At 46.7% G+C, this 23,344-nt stretch overlaps 1 protein-coding gene across 9 annotated transcripts in view; it reads right to left on the reverse strand.

Moving 5' to 3' along the window:
- Window positions 1-21,652, reverse strand: part of SLC37A3 (solute carrier family 37 member 3) — a 42,602-nt gene extending 20,950 nt beyond the window's left edge. For 2 of the 9 annotated variants that reach the window (XM_066262449.1, XM_066262441.1), the window contains exons 1-6: window positions 21,581-21,652; window positions 16,541-16,656; window positions 14,283-14,368; window positions 11,057-11,218; window positions 9,830-9,935; window positions 3,324-3,416 (exon numbers count right to left, since the gene is read on the reverse strand). In XM_066262449.1, coding sequence (XP_066118546.1) covers window positions 3,324-3,416; window positions 9,830-9,935; window positions 11,057-11,145 — 288 coding nt within the window. In that variant the 5' untranslated portion in view covers window positions 11,146-11,218; window positions 14,283-14,368; window positions 16,541-16,656; window positions 21,581-21,652. Of the gene's footprint in view, window positions 1-3,323; window positions 3,417-9,829; window positions 9,936-11,056; window positions 11,219-14,282; window positions 14,369-16,540; window positions 16,657-19,419; window positions 19,663-19,903; window positions 19,923-21,488 lie in introns of those variants that run through there. The other 7 variants (XM_066262444.1, XM_066262445.1, XM_066262443.1 and 4 more) reach the window with 7 other exon arrangements.
- Between the last annotated feature and the right edge of the window lie 1,692 nt (window positions 21,653-23,344).

The raw sequence follows: 23,344 nt of genomic DNA on the forward strand, positions 1-23,344 counted from the left end.
CTCAGCCCTGATCGAATAGCTCGGTTGGTTAGAGCATCATCCCAATATGTCAAGGTTGCAGGTTCAATCCCCAGGCAGGGCACATACAGGAGCAGATCGATGTTTCTGTCTCTCTCCCTCTCTCCCTTCCTCTCTCTCTAAAACCAATAAAATAAAAATTTTTTTAAATGCTCAGATCATCCTGATCAGGCAGTGGCACAGTGGATAGAGCATCGGACTAGGATGCAGAGAACCCAGGTTCGAGACCTCGAGGTTGCCAGCTTGAGCACAGGCTCATCTGGTTTGAGCAAGGCTCACCAGCTTGAGGTCACTGGCTCAAGCAAGGTTCACTCAGTCTGCTGTAGTCCCCCCACCCCCCATCCCCCTACCCTGTCAAGGCACGTATGAGAAAGCAATCAATGAACAACTAAGGTACCGCAACAAAGAATTGATGCTTCTCATCTCTCTCCCTTCCTGTCTGTCCCTATCTGTTCCTCTCTCTGACTCTCTCCATCTCTGTCACAAAAAAATAAATACAAAGTAAAAAAGCTCAGATCATGGCAGCAAGCAGACTAAATAGTCTGCTTTCTTCCATAAATATGTAAAATGTACAGAAGTCCTTCCTAAAAACATAACTTGTGATACAAGTGTTCCTAATAAATTGACTATATTACAATCTAAATGATAAACGTCATAATAAATGTTTCTCTGTCATTATCGACAAGCCTGCAAGCACTGAAGATCTCTGCTCTAAAGCTGCCGTCCACACAGTCCTACACCACACACAACAAAAGGGTGAAGGAAATGGCCCAGGTATGTTTCAGACTAGGGAATCAATTTACTCTGTGCCGCTCCAACCGCCTGCCCAGCACCTGGAAGCTACAGAGAAACGCACAGCTCAGCAGAAAGAACCACACCACCACTGACTTTTTACCCCCAACCCTATGTGACCCTGTGGGCAGGTATTAGCATCACAACTCTATACATGAGGAAATTAATAACAAAAAGGTTAAAAGTGTGAACCCAAGTTTAACACTGCTAGCTGGCGTGGTAGAACTGGTTTTTCCACTTGACTCCTGCTGCTTCTTAAAATACCTCACAAAAGGCTCAAAGAGCAGCCCCGCTGGGAGTGCCCAAGACTCTGGGCTGAATGGCCACATGCTGGGACCTTGTACCCAAATCACCTGGGGGGAGGAGCTGGGCTACAGGATCTAAGGCCTGTTCCAACCTGTAACTTACTTCCTTATAGAGAAGATACTTCAATAATTACCCAAATAAACATTCTGAGACGGCTCGGATTCACCCAGTGTTTCACATCACCTGCACTTTCAAGCTTATCACTGGCCATAGTTACAGGGCAGGACACAGATGCTGGGGGACAAGGCAGCCTGTTCCCACTGTGCCCGGGAGCCACTGCTCCTGGTCCCCACAAGCGACATTGGCTGCCTGGTCAAAGAAAACAACCTCAGAGGGTGGCAGCTCCGCCATCCCACTAGTTGTCGGGACTCCGCCCTCTCCTGGGGCTCCGCTCCCCTTGCTCCGTCCAGCCCCCTGCCCACTGCTCTTCCCTACCTCTACACACAGGAAAACCCCAGCCCAGTCTGCACACCTCCTCTTTGTCCTCACCAGCTCTCTTGATGACCTCACCCAGTCTCATAATTTTTTTAATTATTTTTATTTATAGATTTTATTTATTCATTTTAGAGAGAGGAGACGGGAGGAGGGGGGAGGGAGAGACAGACAGACAGACAGACAGAGAAGGGAGGGAGGACCAGAAAGCATCAACTCCCATATGTGCCTTGACCAGGGAAGCCCAGGGTTTCGAACCGGCGACCTCAGTGTACCAGGCCGATGTTTTTACCCACTGCGCCACTGCAGGTCAGGCCAGTCTCATAACTTTAAAAATCACCTTCAAGAGGACTCTGAAATCTTTACCTCCACCTGTACGTCTAGATACACCGACCTCACTTGCCCACAGCGGGGCTCAGTTCAAACACCCACTTCCTTGTGAGGTTTTCCCGGGCACCCTATTTAAATGACACCCCCCACCAGAGCTAGCTAGTCCCTGTCCCAACTTACTTTCCTCCACAGCACTTACCACTTTTAAACATACTTTATAATTTACTTGTTTATACAATTTTCACTGTTTCTCTGTCAGCTTCCACTCCAAGAATACAAGCTTTATAATGGCAGGAATTTTTCCTGTGTTGCCCACTGGTGATCTCACTGATGGGAAAAGTGCCTGGCCCATGCTAGGAGCTCAATACTATTTGTCGAAAGAATGAATGGATGAGCCTGACCAGGCGGTGGCGCAGTAGATAGAGCATTGAACTGGGATGCGGAGGACACAGGTTCAAGACCTCGAGGTCGCCAGCTTGAGCACGGGCTCATCTGATTTGAGCAAGGCTCGCCAGCTTGGACCCAAGGTCACTGGCTTGAGCAAGGGGTTACTTGGTCTGCTGAAGGCCCATGGTCAAGACACATATGAGAAAGCAATCAATGAACAACTAAGGTGTCGCAACGAAAAACTGATGATTGATGCTTGTCATCTCTCTTTGTTCCTGTCTGTCTGTCTCTATCTATCCCTCTCTCTGACTCTCAGTCTGTCTCTGGAAAAAAAAAATGGATGGATGAAAGGATACAGCCTGACCTCTGGTGGCACAGTGGATAAAGCATCGACCTGGGAACACAGGTTGCTGGTTCAAAACCCTATACTTGTCTGGTCAAGGCATATATGGGAGTTGATGCTTCCTGCTCCTCCTCTCTCTCTCTCTCCTCTCTAAAAATGAATAAATAAAAAAATAAAAATAAATTTTTTTTTTAAAATAATACAGCCCTGGCCGGTTGGCTCAGTGGTAGAGCGTCGGCCTGGCGTGCGGAAGTCCCGGGTTCGATTCCCAGCCAGGGCACACAGGAGAGGCGCCCATCTGCTTCTCCACCCCTCCTCCTCTCCTTCCTCTCTGTCTCTCTCTTCCCCTTCCACAGCCAAGGCTCCATTGGAGCAAAGTTGGCCCGGGCGCTGAGTATGGCTCTGTGGCCTCTGCCTCAGGTGCTAGAGTGGCTCTGGTTGCAACAGAGCAACGCCCCAGATGAGCGAGCATCGGCCCCTGGTGGGTGTGCCGGGTGGATCCCAGTTGGGTGCATGCGGGAGTCTGTCTGACTGCCTCCCCATTTCCAGCTTCAGAAAAATACAAAAAAAAAAAAAGAATAATACAAAATAGAAATGTCAGCCAATGCTGAGTGCTCCTAGGTCAGCAAATTCAAAATGTCTGACGGACCTCATGGACTCTGGTGTCACTTCCTCTGACATTGTTTTTCAGAAGCCCTGTGAGGCTGCCACTTACCACGGCATAGGAGAAGAGAAAGATGGTGTCCAGTGTTCCCAGGAAGAGCGTGGCTTCCTCCGCACTGGGGAACAAGTGGTTGCGGCTCCAGATCTGCAGCAACAACAAGAATGTGTCAGTCCTGCTGGTACCTATCCATGCTCTGTTCCCCAGAGCACCTGCACACACCGTTCGGCCCGCTCCCACAGAAACCCGCTGATGCTGAAAGGGTGAGGCGGTTTTCAGGGCTGGGAACACAGGCGAAGTCAACGCCATCTGCGTGGTACAGCAGCCCCACCCTTATCCACTGTTTTACTTTCCAGTTTCAGTTACTTGAGGTCAACTGAGGTCCAAAATATACAGTATTTAGAGGAGAAAGCACCTGAGCCCATATTCACATAGCTTTTATTACAATATATTGCTGTATGTTCTGTTTTACAACTAGTTGTTGTTAATCTCCTAGCGTGCCTAATTTATAACTTAAGCTTTTTAGAGGTATGCTCGTATAGGAAAAAGCGTATAGTACACAGGGCTTGGTACTGTCCATCTTTTCATACCTCCACTGGGGTCTTGGAACATATCTGCTGGGGACAAGGGGGGACAATTGTACTAAAAAGTTTTCTTTTTCCCTTTAATTTTTCCATTGCTGGTACAAAAGCTGTGGTGGGTCAGACCGCTGTGTCATGGCACGAGCCAAGCTGTATTACATTAATCACTGTATCCTGTATTGCCACACTCAGTTTCACTTATGAATGTCCTTGGTAAAGCAGTAAAAACTACTGACTGTATTAAATCTGACTCCTGAGCACTTTGTTCTATCCTGGGTGACAGAAGTGAAAATCTACACATAGCGTCCTACAGACCAGCCTGAGATGGTTGTCCTGGGGAAAAGGCTTGGCCAACTGTGGGAGCTGCAAGGGGGGACGTCAGTTTGACTTGAGAGAAAGACTGACAGACACAGGGCCCAGTTCTGAGCATGCAGCAGATCTGAGTATCTGGCAGACATTTCCTCAAAACAAAAATGAAACCAGCCTGTCACTTCACGATTCATTCAGGGTACAAGGTAGACAAATGGATCTTAATGTAAGATTATCATTTTATTTATTTATTTTTATTTTTTTTTTACAGAGAGAGAGAGAGATAGGGACAGACAGATAAGAACGGAGAGAGATGAGAAGCATCAATCATTAGTTTTTTGTTGTGACACATTAGTTGTTCATTGATTGCTTTCTCATATGTGCCTTGACTGTGGGGCTACAGCAGACAGAGTGACCTCCTGCTCAAGCCAGCAACCTTGGGTCCAAGCTGGTGAGCTTTGCTCAAACCAGATGAGCTCGCGCTCAAGCTGGCGAGCTCCGGGTCTCGAACCTGGGTCCTCCGCATCCCAGTCCAACACTCTATCCACTGTGCTACCACCTGGTCAGGCCTTAATGTAAGATTATAAAAAGTTAATTAATACAGTTTCAGATTCCACATGCAACCTGTAAGAAACTGCCACTTGCCTATAAGAAACTGCCACTTGCCAAATTCAGGTATTGTATCAAAAACAAATACCCACAATTAATTGAAAAGGCTGGAAAAATACTTCCCTCTTTTCCAACATGGATCTGTGGGAGCCAAACTCTCCTCAGAGACCTGAAAGGATCATGTTGCAAGAGACGGAAGTCAGCAGCAGACAGGAAAGCCCACCGTCTTCTATTCCGCCACACATGAAGAGATTTACAAAAATGTGTCAATCAATGCTACTCTCCTCATTAACTGAATATTTTGGTCTTGAAAAAGTCGTTTTTCATTAAATGTCATTCATATTAACATGTTGTGGGTTGTTTTGAAAATAACTTAAAAATTAATGTATTTTTTCAATTTCTCAGTTTGAATTTCTAAAACAGTACATATCTATAAATATAAACCCACATAACCGAAAAGTTCAAGAACTGTTAGACTAAATGATTTCTGGGATGTATTGTTAAAGAAGAAAAATTTTGGCCCTGGACGGTTGGCTCAGTGGTACAGCATCAGCCCAGATGTCCTGGGTTTGATTCCCAGTCAGGGCACACAGGAGAAGCACTCATCTGCTTCTCCACCCTTTCCCCCTCTCACTTCTCTCTCCACCTCTCTCTTCTCCTCTCCTCCCACAGCCATGGCTCAACTGAAGCGAGTTGGCCCCAGGCACTAAGGATGGTTCCATGGCCTCCGCCATCAGGCACTAAAAAATGGCTAGGTTGCAAAAGAGCAAGGGCCCCAGATGGGCAGAGCATTGCCCCCTAGTGGGCATGCCAGGTGGATCCCGGTCATGGCTCATGTGGGAGTCTTGTCTCTGACTCCCCTCCTCTAACTAAAATTTTTTTAAAAAGGGAAATTTTGCCCTGGGCAGTTGGCTCAGTGGTCGAGCGTCGGCCTGGTGTGCAGGAGTCCTGGGTTCAATTCCCGGCCAGGGCACACAGGAGAAGCACCCATCTGCTTCTCCACCCCTCCCCCTCTCCTTCCTCTCTGTCTCTCTCTTCCCCTCCCGCAGCCAAGGCTCCATTGGAGCAAAGCTGGTCCAGGTGCTGAGGATGGCTCTGTGGCCTCTGCCTCAGGCGCTAGAATGGCTCTGGTTGCAACAGAGCTAAGCCCCAGATGGGCAGAGCATCACCCCCTGGTGGGCATGCTGGGGGGGGGGGGAGAGGGTCCCGGTCAGGCGCATGCGGAAGTCTGTCTGACTGCCTCCCCATTTCCAACTTCAGGGAGAAAAAAAGGGGGGGGGGATTTTGACTTAAGAATAGTAAAAAAAAAAATCACAATTAAGAATGAATACACAGCCTGACCAGGCAGTGGCACAGTGGATAGAGCATCGGACTGGGATGCAGAGGACCCAGGTTCGAGACTCTGAGGTCACCAGCTTGAGCACGGGCTCATCTGGTTTGAGCAAAGCTCTCCAGCTTGGACCCAAGGTCACTGGCTCAAGCAAGGGGTTACTCAGTCTGATGTAGCCCCATGGTCAAGGAACATATGGGAATGCAATCAATGAATAGCTTAGGTGTCACAACGAAAAACTAATGATGGATGCTTCTCATCTCTCTCCGTTCCTGTCTGTTTGTCCCTATCTATCCCTCTCGCTGACTCTCTCTTTGTCTCTGTAAAAAAATAAATTAAAAAAAAAAAAAAAAAAAGAATGAATACACACACACACACACACACCGGTACATATCTTTAAAAGAAAGTAAAACCTCAAATTATAAGAGCACATACAAAGTATTATTCTAATGTATTGCAACTCGTTTCTGGGTGGCTGATGGCACTAGAGTTTTATTTTAACAGCACATCACATGCTGCTCTCCTGATCGATAAGAAAGCAGCTAACACAGCTATTTCAATCAGTAATTCAGCATGCCAATCAGGCCCTAAATATCTCCAATTAGTGATTTTGCCACATTTTTCCTCTAACCACAATCTTCGATCCTGATGCTGTCTGGACTGAGTAGGACCCAGGATTAAGTCCTGTTGGGCACACACCCTTGTGACCTAGAAACCCAGGGCCTTAAATAGCTGCTGCAAGTTTCAAGGTTTCTTTATTCTTGCAAGAAGCCACCCAAACTCCCACAGGTGTGGCTTTCCCAGGAACTGACAGATGGCAAACAGCTTTCTTCTGTCTCGACGACAGAATTCAGCTGAAATACACTTCTGCTTGCCCACTTTAACAAGCACAAACAGAACAGAACCAAAAACTAAAACAACAAAGTAGGACTAAAAAAGAAAAAAAAAAGATTCAGAAAATAAGATAAAACAGAAAAAAGCCTGGTGAAGAAAGTTTATGTCAGTAACGCGGCTCCGGTCAAGATGTCATACCAGCGGGTCAGAACTGGTCCAAGTCCATACTTGTAATGAAAGTCATCGACAAAGGGGCTGAAACGCTCCGCGGTTCAGCTGGCCTGCGAGCCTGTGCATTACCATGTGACGGTACCGGCCGTGTGTACCTCGGGCTTTCTGTGCTGCAGGGGCAGGGGCTGCACTAAGCCACGACACTGCTACATGTCAGGACACTTCCTGGAAGCGTGAAATTGTGGGCGCACTCGAAAGGTCACAGTGAGGATGTTTGTCACAGAGTAAGGGCTGTGCGCGGAGGTGGGGGAACTACCAACACGAACAAGCATCCTGGTGTGCAGAGGGTGACCTCCAGAGACCTGTGATGGGGTGGGGAGGGTGCTCGCCGCCGTCTAAGCTGAGACCCTAAGAAGCAAGGCGGTGGCTGAGGAGGGGAACTGGGACCCCGCTCCCCTCTCCAGAACAGGACTTCGGACTCTCTCGTACTATTCTCAGGGCAGGACTGCACTGTGTAGACAGGTTACCACTTTTTAATTTAATAGAATAGAACAAATTTTTGTTTACAATTTTCAGGCAAGTTGTCCTCAAATATTAGATTTAACCGTTATCTCTTTATTATCTATAAACATAGATTTCATGCTATTTTCATTTAATATTTCCAAAGTTTGTCCACATCAGTGGATTCATTATAAATTCTAAAGATACAGAGACTGTGTACCTAAAATAGCTACGTATAAAAACACAAGTTATACTAAGTACATTTTGAGAATGCTAGTTAGGGAATTTCAAAAGGGTTTCATAATGTATCTGAACCACGTATTTTCTAGAGTTCAGACTCATTTTGCATATACCATGGGGCCTTCCCACCCTGGACAGGGGTCTCAGAGGGGAGCTAGGGCAAAGGCGTTACCAAGCCCCGAGCACAGGAGGGCAGGGGACGCTGTCCCGGCCTCTGCACCCCCAGCAGCAGGCGTCAGGGAAACCACCCTGCACCTGGGAGACTAAGAAAGAACGCACAGTCTGCACTGCTCTGTGCGAGGGCTGGCACACATGTACACAGCTCCTGGTTAAGTCAGCATTTGACTCCTACACAACCAATCCTTCCAGACCACTTACTGCATAGTTCTAACACACCAGAACGGTGAAACCTATTTTAGCAGCAGAGTAAATAAATACCTAAGCAGAAAAATGAATGCAAGTTAAAACACGCTAATAATGTAACGGTTCCTGGCAGGAAAGAGTTAACATGGCTGGCCTGAGATTGCTAACCTTCAAAAGACGGACCTGCAAGGCTGGCCCTTGCCTAGCACCTGGAAACTTGGACCCCAAGAGGGTTCCCAGGATCCCCTGCTAAGACTGGCTCGCTGTGCCTACGTGTTCAAACAATGGGGTTTATGCTCACCACCTGCTTGCCTTCTGGGAGCATGGAATTTCCATATGTGCCAGGCAGAGTGGCTACAGGAGGAGCCCCAATAAAAACTGGGCACTGAGCCTCTAATGGGCATCCCTGGAGGACACGTTCCAGCTACTGTCACACCTGTGCTGGAAGAATTAAGCACATCCTGTGTGATGACTGGGAAAGGACTCTGGAGCCCTGTGCCTGGTTTCCTGCAGGCCTCACGCTGTGCTTCGCCCTTGGCTGACTCTGCTCTGCAGCCTCTCTCCATAATAAACCACAGCTCTGAGGACAACTCTATGTAGAGTCCTGTCAGTCCTAGTGAATCATCAAACCAGTTACCGAAAACCCAAAGGCAGCCTTCGGTGGTACAACCAGAAATCTAGTGCTTAAACCAAATGCTACTGTTCTGTGTCTCAGTCAGACTCTACCTGAAATACCTCCTTTAGTGCTCAGTGTCACTGAACTGCAGGGAAGGAGACAGGGATGTTTTACCCTAAACAAGAAAAGCTCAGGGAGACAGGTTTTCTTCAGCTATTCAACAGGCCATTGTGCAGTGGGAACAGACAGCATACACGGCTCCAAACTAAACAACAAAACACTTTTACCTCAATGGAAATACTTCAAAAGAACTTCCTAGTAATGAGAAAGGAAGAAGTGTAATTGTCCACCTCAGAAAACAAGCAGCCGCTTCTCCCTACAAGTTTTAACACAGAAGCTTGGCAGTCACCTTGCAACAACCACAAAGAAAGATTCAGTACCAGCTGGAGGTTAGGGAGCAGGACCTCCCAACGGCCAGTCCATCCTGAAGGTTTGTGATGAGTCAGCTGGTCATTTACAGGTACTCACTGCGCACACGACACTAGTCAAGATCAGTCGGAAATCTAGCCCTCTCTTTTTAACGTCTTTCTTTCAAAAGCTCCTGATAAGTTAAAGTGATGGAAAAATTGTTCAGGAGTACTCTACTAGAATGTCCGCTCCATGAGGACAGGGGCTTTTTTTTTAATGTTTATTTCATTGATTTTAGAGAGAGAAGAAGGGAGAAAGAGAGAGAGACAGGAACATTGATCTGTTTCTGCATCTGCCCTGACCGGGGATCGAACTGGTAACCTTGCCAGAATGGTAAGAAATAAGCTGGTCAGAATGGTGCTGACCCAGGGCAAGCTAAGAAATCAGGCCGAAGAGTCTGGATTTTATGCCATAGGAAACAGTAAGTCATTTCAGAGTCCTAAGCCAATGAATGGAACAAAACAGAAGACCTTAGGAAGAATTCAGCGGTGGGCACGGTTCCCGTCTTAAATTCATCCCAGCCCTTTGGTCTACTTACCTCTGCAGGTTCAATCGATTTGTTAAAAGCACTTGGAGTCCACTGCTTAGAGATGCTGACTTTAACATTGCTAAATGTTTTTCTGGATGCATGAAGCAATGAGTAACTACAAAGGAGAAAAATTCAGCTGAATGAATAGCAAAGAAAATGGCATTCAATAATATCACAGGTATATTCCTATTTGTTTTGCTCAATTTTAGAATTTTCTTCAAAAAAAGAGAAAGGAAATACAGCTTTACAAACTGCTTTATCAACTGAAACAGTCCCTGCCAAACAGAATAAATAATTAACTGGTCGTCTTCAATATGAGCCCCCATGTGCACTCATAACTTATCCCTGTACCTAGAAGAAGATGGGGATGTGGCTGAGCCCAATATGCTTTAAGTTATGGTTGCAGTTTTGTAAAAAAAAGTTTAAGTCTTTAGAAAACACTGGCTGCTCACTGCCCTAGCCATTTGGAAGCTTTTTCTTTGGGTCCTGACTTTTCCTCGTACTGCAGCTTCCCCCCACCCCTTACAAATGGATATCCCCTAAACCAAGCATCCAAAACTCCCTATCAGTTCTTACATAGAGAACTGTCTTCCTACTTTCTACCTTAAAATAAAACATAAAAAAACCAATCTACTCCATTTATGGTACCTTCAATAAAGAAGAAAATCTATTCAGAAGAAATAATCAAAGCAGCTGAGTCACAGCATTAAGTTTATGCCATCAACAGACCACTAGGGAGGGCCACAGACTCATCAACACGTCTCTTTAGCCAGGCTGACCAGTCAGGGACCGCACACGAGTTACCCAAGTTCTGCATGACTTGGTCTCACACCCTGTTTCCTGCTCCAAGGGGCACAGGGTGGCCCTGAATATGCACACCCTTTGTTCTCAGGCTCCTGGTTTTTACAAATAAAGGGCTCTATATTAGATCTGGGTTACTCAACCACAACACCTTCGCTATTTTGGGTCCCCCAAATTCTCTAGCGTGGGGCTGTCTTGTGCATTGTTGGATGTTTGGCAGCATTCCTGGTCTCTACCCACTAGATTCAACTAGCATGACAACCAAACATGTCTTCAGACATTGCCAAATATAGGCAAAACAGCCCCAGAACGACTCTGTCAGAGCTACCAAAAGGTACAAGAGGAATAACCAGCCTCCTCCACAATAAGCACTTGCCATGCAATTGGTATCTCCCTGAAAAGAGAAGCAGCAGAACACCTGTGGCCGCCCCTCACCTGAAGAAGGTGAGCAGGAACACAGCGACGTGATGGTGGCTGAAGCGGGACAGCAGAGCTCCTCTCTGAAACCCATCTGGCCAGGCCATGTTCTCCTCGACCTCCCTTCCAGCCTCTGACCTTCAAGCCTGCGACAAGAATGATTTACACCATTTCTTCTTTCTGGAAAGGCAAAACACATTATTAACATTACTCCAAATGGGCAAATGATTAAAAAATGAAATTATTCAGGTTTATAACCACTCAGCATAAAACCAGGCCTGGAAAGAAAAAGCACGTGGGCTAGCTGACACCAGAAGACCAGGTGGGTAGTTATGTTCATAGCGGTTAGCTAGCTCTTTAAAATAAAAAAAGGAACAGCCTGACCTGTGGTGGCGCAGTGGATAAAGCATTGATCTAGAACGCTGAGGTCACCAGTTCGAAACCCTGCATTTGTCTGGTCAAGGCACATACAGGAGGGGAGTTGATGCTTCCTGCTCCCCCTCCTTTCTCTCTCTCCCTCCTCTCTAAAATGAATAAATAAAAGTTGATTCTGACTTTTTTTTTAATAAATATATAAATAAAAAAGGTACCCTGGACCAACGATTACATCCTAACAGACAGAATTCTCATACAACCTGATAAGGAAATCACTAATTTTAACAGAGGGAAAATGAACAAAGGAAATAAACAGGTAACTCAGAAGAAATGAAATGGCTATTAAACTTAACAAATAAAAGTTCCAGTCTCACTAGGAATATAAGAAATGCTAATAAAGGCAAGAAAATGTTTGCAGAGTTATAACAGGCTGTGGCCAATGCAGCTCAAGGTCCAATGGTTTTTGACATCACACGTGATGCTGATGAAAGGGAAATTAGTATGGTACTACAGAAAGACAATCGCCAAGGTCACCAGAGCCTTTCACACAAAAGTGTCATTTCCAGGGTTCTATTCCTAAAGAAATACAAGATGCATTCAGGTCTAATAAACACAGTTAGTTTTCACAGAGAGTCAAAGGAGCATTTCCATTTTACAGAAATAAACTTGTGTCAGTCGTAAGGGACTTGGGGAAGGAGGCAGGGCCGCTCCTCACCGATCTCCCTCCAACCTTCCAAAGACGGTCCTCTCTGAAGGCCGCATCCACGCTCTGACGGCCCAGAATAATGAAGCCTAACGTAAGCATCTAAACTTGACATCTCTACTTACGAGTCTGCAAAAACAACCTAACTATGCAATAAGGGTGGAACGATTAAATAAATTATGATATATCCATAAGGCCAAATACTTCATCATTTAACATAACGAACTAATGTTTTAATAACGAGAAAATGTCAAATGAAAAAACTAGAACATAAAATAAGTATAATCAACTCTATGTTTACATACTATTGACAAATAAAAAAGGAATATACTGCCTGACCAGGCTGTGGCGCAGTGGATAGAGCGTCAGACTGGGATGCAGAGGACCCAGGTTCGAGACCCCGAGCTCGCCAGCTTGAGCGCGGGCTCATCTGGTTTGAGCAAAAAGCCCACCAGCTTGAACCCAAGATCGCTAGCTCCAGCAAGGGGTTACTTGCTCTGCTGAAGGCCCATGGTCAAGGCACATATGAGAAAACAATCAATGAACAACTAAGGTGTTGCAACGCGCAATGAAAAACTAATGATTGATGCTTCTCTTCTCTCTCCGTTCCTGTCTATCCCTCTCTCTGACTCACTCTCTGTCTCTGTAAAAAATAAAAAAATAAAAAAAGGAATATACTAGTTTTCCTTAGGTAGCAGGATTATGGGTAATTTTTAAAAAATTTTATTGATTGATTTTATTGAGAGAGGAAGGGAGAGAGAGAATGAGAAAGAGACAAGAACATCAGGTCTGTTCCTGTATGTGCCCTGACCAGGGATCAAACCGGTAACCTCTGTAACCTCTGTATCCTCTGCAGCCTCTGTGCAAGACAAAGCTTTAACCATCCGAGCTATCTGGCCAAGGCAGGATTAAGGGTAATTTTAATTTTCTAGATCCTTTCCTAAAAATTCTGCAATAAATGTGTATATTACTTTTATTATCAAGAGAGGAATATCCAGAGCACTGTAAAAGCCCTATTACTCATCTGCATAATAGGAAAAATTAAACTAACAAAATGACTTACATGTCGACAATCAAGGTAGGAGACAACTCAACACTAAAATTAGCAAATCGGCCTGACCTGCGGTGGTGCAATGGGTAAAAGCATCGACCTGGAACGCTGAGGTCGCTGGTTCAAAACCCCAGGCTTGCCTGGTTAAGGCACATTGGGAGTTGATGATTTTTGCTCCTCCCCTCTTCTCTCTCTCTGTCTCTCTCTCTGTTTCCTCTCTCTAAAAAATGAATAGGCCCTGGCCAGTAGGCTCAGTGGTAGAGCATCGGCCTGGCATGTGGAAGTCCCGGGTTTGATTCCCGGCCAGGGCACACTGGAGAAGTGCCCATCTGCTTCTCCACCCCTCCCCCTCTCCTTCCTCTCTGTCTCTCTCTTCCTCTCCCGCAGCTGAGGCTCCATTGGAGCAAAGTTGGCCCGGGCGCTGAGGATGGCTCTGTGGCCTCTGCCTCAGGTGCTAGAGTGGCTCTGGTTGCAACAGAGCTACGCCCCAGATGGGCAGAGCATCGCCCCCTGGTGGGCATGCCGGGTGGATCCTGGTCGGGCGCATGCGGGAGTCTGTCTGACTGCCTCCCTGTTTCCAGCTTCAGAAAAATACAAAAAAAAAAAATAATAAAAAATAAATAAAAAATCTGTAAAAAAAGTTTTAAAAAAACAGCAAATCGACAGGGCTCTGCTTTCAAGGCTGTGCTCCTGACTGACCAAGCAGTGGTGCAGTGGACAGAGCATTGGACCAGGATGCAGAGGAACAAGGTTCGAAACCCCAAGGTCACCAGCTTGGGCGCAGGTTCATCCAGCTTGAGCACGGGATCATAGACATGACCCTATGGTTACTGGCTTGAGCCCAAGGTCACTGGCTTGAGCAAAGGGTCACTTGCTCTGCTGTAGTGGCACATATGAAAAAGCAATCAATGAACAACTAGGGAGCTGCAACAAAGAATTGATGCTTCTCATCTCTCTCTCTCTTCCTGTCTGTGTGTCCTTATCTGTCCCTCTGTCACCAAAAAAAAAAAAAGAAAAAAGGCTGCACTCCCTATAACTGCTGTGATACTTCTGTTTTCACTGGCCCCAGCTTGGTAGATGTAGCCCATTCTTCATAAACATCACGTTTTACTTACTGGCTGTGAGCCGTTGGACATGTCAGTCAATGTGGATCCCAAATGATCTTCTGTAAAATGGCCTCTCTCCTCTAACAGTTATGAGACTAAAATAAACAAGGTATGCATGGAATTAACCATTTAGCCACTGATCTGTCCAGGATTAATACCAGGTCAGAGGAAGGTAGCTAATTGCATTTAATCATTCCCCCAGAAAAATATTAACAAAGTTACTAACTGAATAAGACTATACAATTCCATTTACAAAATGTGACAAATAAACTTCCTGTCTGTAATTCCAGGAAGTTACAAACCGTAGAGCTGTGTTGCAGCTAAATTTATCTCCATCCTCAAAATTAAACATGCAATCTAAGTGGAGAAACAACTGGGAGCTTTAACTGTTCTCAATAAAGCATAGCCCTTTGAACATAGTCACATCTCAAATAACTGTACTGAGTACACAGGAAAGGTAATAGGTTATGGAATTCAATAATTTAGCAGGAAAAGTAATTCTAAAAATGTACGCTCCAACAGATTAGGATCACGTCACTGCAGCAATAAGGGTTGTGTATTTCAGGGTTGTACGGCTACATTAATAGTTTTAATGACTAAGAAGCTATTTGAGACCATCTGGACTTAGTTTCTAAATAAATCTGTCTTTTCCTTGGCTACAGTGATGGGGGAGAAAGGCTCAATATGTACATCGAGAAAATGGTTATTCATTTGCTACTGACAGAATTACTTTTTTTTTGTATTTTTCTGAAGCTTGAAACAGGGAGAGACAGTCAGACTCCCGCATGCGCCCGACTGGGATCCACCCGGCACGCCCACCAGGGGTGACGCTCTACCCACCAGGGGGTGATGCGTCGCCCCGGAAGGGGGGGTGGAGAAGCAAATGGGCGCTTCTCCTATGTGCCCTGGTCGGGAATTGAACCCGGGTCCCCCGCACGCCAGGCCAACGCTCTACCGCTGAGCCAACCGGCCAGGGCCCAGAATGGCTTTTAAAATAAATACTATTATAACATCTGGTCCTATGTAATTATGACAACTAATAATAATAGCACCTTGCCCTGGCCGGTTGGCTCAGCAGTAGAGCGTCGGCCTAGCGTGCGGAGGACCCGGGTTCGATTCCCGGCCAGGGCACATAGGAGAAGCGCCCATTTGCTTCTCCACCCCTCCGCCGCGCTTTCCTCTCTGTCTCTCTCTTCCCCTCCCGCAGCCAAGGCTCCATTGGAGCCAAGATGGCCCGGGCGCTGGGCATGGCTCTGTGGCCTCTGCCTCAGGCGCTAGAGTGGCTCTGGTCGCAATATGGCGACGCCCAGGATGGGCAGAGCATCGCCCCCTGGGGGGCAGAGCGCCGCCCCTGGTGGGCGTGCCGGGTGGATCCCGGTCGGGCGCATGCGGGAGTCTGTCTGACTGTCTCTCCCTGTTTCCAGCTTCAGAAAAATGAAAAAAAAAAAAATAATAATAATAATAATAATAATAATAATAGCACCTTGCACTTCTATGCCCTACATCACAGAAGTGATTTCTGATTATCTATGAAATCTGGGGCCTGGGAGGCATGTAGGGTTTTTGCCAAGTCTGAATCCATCAAGCACATCCTACGTTCTGAAGACCATTTTCCTTCCTGCCCTAAACACAGACTAAACAAATGTGTAAATTTCTCAAGTATGTGTAAATGCTTTTTATAGCTTAATAAAGCCAAAATTCATTTAGGTGTTTTCGAATTCACAGGTAAATAGTCATTTAGTACTTTCTCAATCAATGGATATTGAATATACATACAATTATCATGTGAGAACAAGAATTACCTTTTTTTTTAAAAGATTTGATTGATTGATTTTACAGAGAGGGGAGTGGAGCAAGAAGAATCAACTCATAGTTGCTTCACTCTAGCTTCTTGTATGTGCCTTGACCAGGCAAGCCCAGGGTTTTGAACTGATGACTTCAGCATTCCAGGTTGACACTTTATCCACTGTGCCACCAGAGCTCAGGCAAAGATTTTACTGATTGATTTAAAAAAAATTTTTTAATTTTTATTTATTAATTTTAGCAAGAGAAAGGGAGAGAGAGACAAAACATCAATCTATTCCTGTATGATCAAACCAGCATCCTCTGTGCTTTGGGACAATGCTCTATCCAAACAAGCTGTCTGGCCAGGGCTACGTATTGATTTTTTTAGAGAGAGGACAGAGGGAGAGGGGGGGAGGAGCGGGTAGGGGAGGGGAGGACAGGAGAGGGAAAGAGAGAGAGAAATGGGGGGAGCACCAACTCACAGAGGCTGCTTCTCCTATGTGCCTTAACTGAGCAAGCCCATAGTTTCAAACCCGTGATCTCAGCATTCCAGGTCGACACCTCATCCAGGTGCCTCCATAGGTCAGGCAAGAATTATCTTAAAAAAAGGAAAAGAAAAATCTTATTAATAATAAGATCCTTCCAGTGATCCATGTTTTACTTTTCAAAGCAAGTTCATAATCACACACTCATCTGATTTAAACAAAGCTTGCTTTTGGGTTCTAGAGGACCACCCATACAAGGTACTCTCCAAAATGGAATACACTGTATCATCCATGCTGAATAAAAGATGGCTTTGCATGAAACGTGTCCAGAGAGGAGGCAATCTTCCCCCTATAAACAGTGCCTTGCAATATAAAACAGTCTAAAATTTTCACTCTCTATAGATGTGCAGAGTCCATTCCAACCCAAACAGTAAAATTTAACGTTGTCTTGTACTTAAAAGACTATGGAAGAAACAGACTGCAGCATGGGAAGCGGAAAGACTGGCAAAAGAAGCCAATCTAGCACACATCTCAGCTAGCCCCATCTTCACCCCACCCCAACCTGCTACCACGATCTCTGGAAATCTAGATAAGCAGTGAATAAACGTCTTATCATATCAGAGAACTCCTGCTGCCCCCAGATAACCCACTTCCTCTGAGGTCTCCCAAGGAGAAGCAATCTTTCTTCTCACGCCCCCTTTTCCTCCTTGCAAAACTCCAGCTCCTCTGAAACTCACGCCCTGGGCTTTACTGTCCAAGGCACTGACAGATGTCATCACTGCCCTGTCTCCGCAGAGCTCCTGACTCACTCTTCCTCCACACCATACCTGCATCTCAGTGCCACACCCAGGGGGCATCTATCACAGCCCTGTCCTCTTCACCACTGACTGTTCCTCTATCCCACAATAAAGTCCCACTCCACACTCAACATTTGGTCCCTGTCATCACCAGTAATCATCGCCTCCCCAAACTAGTTCAAACACCCTTTCCTTCCAGAAAACGGCCTTCTTTCATACTCCACACTCCGACAGTCCCTTTACCCCAGCAAGGCTACCAACTCGGTCACTCACCACTTTTTCCATTATCCATTACCCTCCTCTCGTCCTCATTCCCTTCTCTACCAACTTAGAATCTGAACTGTCTCCCCTGTGGGACTTCTGCCCCTTGCCTGCCTCTGCCCTCCGTCCCTGAGTCCAAGCAGTTGAGTTTTGCCAGAGAAAAATCACAGGGGAGGCCAGTTTCACTTTTTAGATTCAAAACCGCAAACCTCAAAGGGCATGAAACACTGCCCAATAAGTCGGCACTTCCCTAATCATTGTGCTTCCTCAACCTCGAAGACAGCCAGCTGTTCCCTACTCTGGCTTTCAACCTCCTCCGCATTCTCCATCTCCTCCTTCATCTAGTACCACAGCTTTCTGCCAGCGGCTCCCAAGTCTGCCGCTCCGACTCAGACAGTCCACGGGTTCCCGACAGGACAGCCAACCCACACATGGTATCCCCCCCTGCATCTGGACAGAATTTTTCATCCTCCCTCCACATCAACTCTCCCCCGCTGCCTCACCTTAACAAATGGAGTCACCATTGCTCCGCCACCCACTGTAACCAGGCCTTATGCTGTTTCTCCTTTTCTCATCCTGCACCTGTAATCCATTACTAAACCCAGTCCCTGTAACCCAGCGGTTCTCAACCTGTGGGTCACGACCCCCGTTTCCGATGGCTTTAGGCGACCCCTGTATTTTGGTCGTTCGACCCCCGTTTCCGATGGCTTTAGGTGACCCCTGTGTTTTGGTCGTTCAACCCCCGCCGGGGTCACGACCCACAGGTTGAGAACCGCTGCTGTAACCTGTTATGTACAACCTAAATCCCTCCCTCCCTCTCCACCCCTGCTGCCACCACCAAGATAAACCATCCAATCTCCCACCAAGCCTACCACACAGCCTCCTAGAAGGTTTCACTATTTCTACACCAAACTTCCATCCCCCACCCATCACTCTCCACATTTTAACCAGAAATACATCCTAAGGCACACCTCTGCTGTCACTCCTCTGCCGGCTTTCCAAACCTGAGATAAAAACACATGGCCCGCCTGACCTTTGGTGGCGCAGTGGATAAAGCGTCAACCTGGAAGCACTGAGGTTGCCGGTTCAAAAAATCCCTGGCTTGCCTGGTCAAGGCACATATGGGAGTTGATGCTTCCTGCTCCTCCCCCTTCTCTCTCTTTCTCTCTCTCTCTCTCCCCCCTCTCTCTAAAATGAATAAATAAATAAATTAAAAAAAGAAAAAAACACATGGCCCTTTGCCATGACCTTCAAAGCCTGTACGCCAGTCCTCTGTAGTAAAGCAGGAAGGGTAAGGGGCGGGACGGTTGACAGCTGGGGTTGGCAGAAAGAGCCTAACGATAGAGGGGGTTGTCAGAGCAATGACTGGAGAGATTGGGCTTATTTTTTATTATTATTATTAATTTTCAATAGGTCTTATAGGCATAAGGTAGAAAGTTCAAAAGACACCAAAGGGTATACAGTCACATCTCCCTTCCTGTTCTCATCACTGTGTTACCAGTTTCTTTTGCATCCTATGCATTATGGGCACTGCCCTCTCACATACTCAAATGACACAGGGCGCACCCTAATCTGTACTATTTTTTCCCTGCATTTATCAGAGGCTGGGAGTCTGTCCACATCCTCGCCTACAGAGCAGCCACATTACAGTCTATGGGACATCTGGGCAGTCCCAATCCTTTGCCAGTATACACCATGAGGTGCTGGCACCTCCCCTTTCTACTCTCTGCCCACTTTGCCCCACCCCTGCCTGCAACCGTGCCTCCACGCTCCCTCTCATCTCCCCACACTCAACCCCTTTCTTGTCCCTGAACCCACCTGGCCCTTCCTTGCTTTGGGCCTTGGCAGGGGCCATTTAGCAGCCTGAAACACTTTTTTCCTGATTCTTCGCCAATGGCTTGCTCTTTCCTTTTCTTGGCTTTTCCTCAAGTCATTTTCCAGAGCAGTGATTTTCAACCCCCAGTCCGTGAACTGGTCACAAGAAATTTCATGCCAGTCTGCAAAAGAGACTGATGGCCAACCCCAAATGCTTTTAAAGTGCAAGCAGCGTGCTGGGTACTTGCCATGTAGTTCTCACATCTTACAGATGAGAAAACAGATTTTAGAAAATAGTATCTTTCTCTCAAGAGATGAAGCGAACATTAAAACCCAGACCTGACCCTAGCTAGCCCTTAGGTTATACTGTATATGAGGAAAACATTAAAATATAAAATATCCCAAAAGTTGGGTAAAACACAGTAATTAGAAATATCTCATCTTAAACTTAGGGATATAAATCCAGAATGGGAAAAAAACAACGTACCTTATTAGTAACAGTGGTTCCCCTACACACTCCACTGAAATGAGAAGGTATTTGATAGACAATTACTTTACTCCCTAGACACCAGTTTCATGTTTGCAAAGTACAAAGATTACGTGTACTCAAAGTATAAAGAGGTAAGTGACAAAGTATTAGATGGATGATTGAGTTTCCTATTTCGACAGTATTGTTTATGCTGTAATTTAGAGCCTCAATCGCCGACACTTATACAAGTATCTTTTTATCCCACTTTATCTCATTTGAAGCTGGTAACCTGTACCGCATAAACCCTTTTATTCAAAACTCAAGTCTTCCTGTAATTGTCCTCTCTTCTCCGATGGTTTCATTACCACAAATGTAAAATACCTAGCATTTATCTGTAAAACTCTCTCATCTTTCCCCAGGGTGCCCCAAACCACATTCTTCCTACCTATTTTGAACACATTCCAAAGGCAACTAGTCTTCAAGATGAAATCCCTCCCTCTCCCAGACAAAAAGGACTTGCACTCATTTCATTGTCACTGATGAACAGGGACAGAATCAAACCTTCCCCAAAACGCTTGATCCTCACAGGTAGAGAGCAACAGATCACTGCACTGACTTTTAATTTTACAAAAGGAGGGTTCCCGAGGTCATTTTCTGATGGAAATCAAAGAAAAACATAAGAATGATGTCACGTGGCCCTAGCCGGATAGCCCTGTTTTAGAGCATCATCCCAAAGCACGGAGGTTACCGGATCGATCCCCGGTCAGGGCACATACAGGAACAAATCGATGTTCCTCTCTCTCTTTCTCCTTTTCTCTCTCTCTCTAAAATCGACAAATAAAAAATAAAAAAAAGAATGATATCATGTGAAGCCAGGTGTGGCCCACAAAGAGGCTTTGTAAAGTTCGAGCTGGAATCCAAGACCCTCCACTTAATTAAATGCTGTGAGCCTCGATTTCCCATTTAAAGATCGAATGAGATCATTTACAGAGCTCCCAATACAGAGCCGGGCACACAGGACACAGCTAACACATGGGAAAGAAATAACTCAAGTGCCAAGACACCGAAGAACGGAAGTGGCAATTAGAAATGAGATTTCTGCTCATCCCAGAAACACCGCCTTCTCTCTGTAAACATTTCGGTACAAGTTGCCAGGACCTCGCCCACAATCTATTAAAGCCTCGAGGACACGCTCCCATTGTCCTCTGTCAAAAGTGAGAACAAACAGACCACGTTCTGCAAATAAGGATACCGAGGAAATGACGAATAAGCAATCTGATCCAATTCCCTGGCTGAGACCCTGATACCCCAGAAAACAAAACCGGGCACCCTTCTCTGGCCGCTGCCCATCCTTCCCCAACCTGCCCGAAAAGGAACCGGTCCTCCTGAGCCAGGCTGGAGGCTGCAGCCGCCTGTCCTCCCCGGGCCCCGCTCTCCAGGTCCCGCAGCGCCGGGGCGAGCACCAGGCCGCGAGAGGAGGGAGAGGGCGGCCCGCCCGGCACAACGCGCCACACCCACCGCCGCCACCCTCCGCATCCCGCTCGCCCTCCGGATCCTGAAAGCCCCTCGGGCCCGCCACCCAGCCCCGTGCGGCGATCCCGACCTTGCCGTCCCAAGCCGGGCTGCGACCCCTTCTTGGTTCGCGCACCCAAGTCCCAGAGGAATCGCCGCTCCCCGACCAGCCGCTCCGCTCACCCCGCTAGTCCCCGCTGCTCGCTGGCCGCCTCCGCCGCCACCTCACCCCCGGCGCTGCGGCCAGGGTTTCCGGGCGCCCACGTGACCCGCGCAGTCACCGGCAGACTGCTGGGAGTTGTAGTCCGACCCTGAGCGCCGGGGCTGAGTGGGAGGGGGCTGCTTTAAAAGACAGAGGTACGTTTCTGGGCGCCCTGAGGGATTCCAATGCCGTCCAGGATTGTGAGGGGAAAAGCCTTAAGCAGAGAGAAGATACAAACCGAGAACTGATGTAGAAACCACCATTCTCTCAAAAAGCTGTATTCTGCTCATTGTTTTAATAGAAAGCAACGTGTTGCCAAGCATACTGCTGACCAGACACGAGGGCGTAGGCTTTAGATTGTTGTTTAATAAATACAGTCGCCCGTAGTCCACCAGTACCTTTCACTGTTCTACGTCCCACCACCCACCCAAACAAGTAAATGAATGTTCAGACCCTGGCAGTCTCAAGCAAAAATTAAAGGTCTTACAACACTCAACTTTGAACAAGGGTCCTCTGTCCTCCTGGGCTGCTTTCAACTGTTGGGGAAGTAAAAAAGAATTAAAAACAAAATAGCAGCCTTGGCCGGTTTGCTCAGTGGTAGAGCGTGGGCCTGGCGTGCAGGAGTCCCGGGTTCGATTCCCGGCCAGGGCACACAGGAGAAACGCCCATCTGCTTCTCCACCCCTCCCCCTCTCCTTCCTCTCTGTCTCTCTCTTCCCCTCCCGCAGCCTGGGCTCCATTGGAGCAAAGTTAGCCGGGGCGCTGGGGATGGCTCCATGGCCTCTGCCTCAGGCGCTAGAATGGCTCTGGTCGCAACAGAGCGATGCCCCGGATGGACAGAGCATCGCCCCCTGGTGGGCGAGCCCGGTGGATCCCCGCGTCCGGCGCATGCAGGAGTCTGTCTGACTGCCTCCCTGTTTCCAACTTAAGAAAAATACAAAAAAAATAATAAATAAATAAATAAATAATAGCCCTGGCGGGATAGCGTTGTTCTCAAGCACAGAGGTCGTGGGTTCGATCTCCAATCAGGGTACATACAGGACAAATTGATGTTCCTGTCTCTCTCTCTTCTCCTTCACTAAAATCAATTAGTAAAAGTTTTAAAAAATATTTCCAACCCAGATAACTTTTCCACAAAGGTAGTAAATTAGAAAACAGTTTTGTATTGGCCTTTCCTGTGGTGGCACAGTGAATAAAGTGTCAACCTGGAACACTGAGGTTGCTGGTTCAAAACCCTAGGCTTGCCTGGTTAAGGCACATGTGGGAGTTGATACTTCCTGCTCCTCCCCCCTTCTCTTTCTCTCTCTCTCTCTCTCTCTTCTCTCTCTCTTTCTCCCCCTTCTTTAAAATGAGTAAATAAGGCCTGACCTGTGGTAGCGCAGTGGATAAAGCATCGACCTGGAAATGCTAAGGTCGCTGGTTCAAAACCCTGGGCTTGCCTGGTCAAGGCACATATGGGAGTTGATGCTTCCAGCTCCTCCCCCCTGTCTCTGTCTCTCTCTGTCTCTCTCTGTCCCTCTCTGTCTCCTCTCTAAAATGAATAAATAAAATAAAAAAATTTAAAAAAAAATGAGTAAATAAAAAAAAGTTTAATAAAAAGTTTTTTAATCAATAGTATTATGTGATATGATGTATATCACAGGCAGTGCACTAAGATTGCAGAGACAAGGAATCTCCCTGTTACAAAGCCAAGCCTGTGCAACCCATTACAAACATGTTCTCAAGATAATCACCTGCGTTCAAATG

Source organism: Saccopteryx bilineata, chromosome 2, assembly GCF_036850765.1.
Source record: "Saccopteryx bilineata isolate mSacBil1 chromosome 2, mSacBil1_pri_phased_curated, whole genome shotgun sequence".
Classification (NCBI taxonomy): Eukaryota; Metazoa; Chordata; class Mammalia; order Chiroptera; family Emballonuridae; genus Saccopteryx; species Saccopteryx bilineata.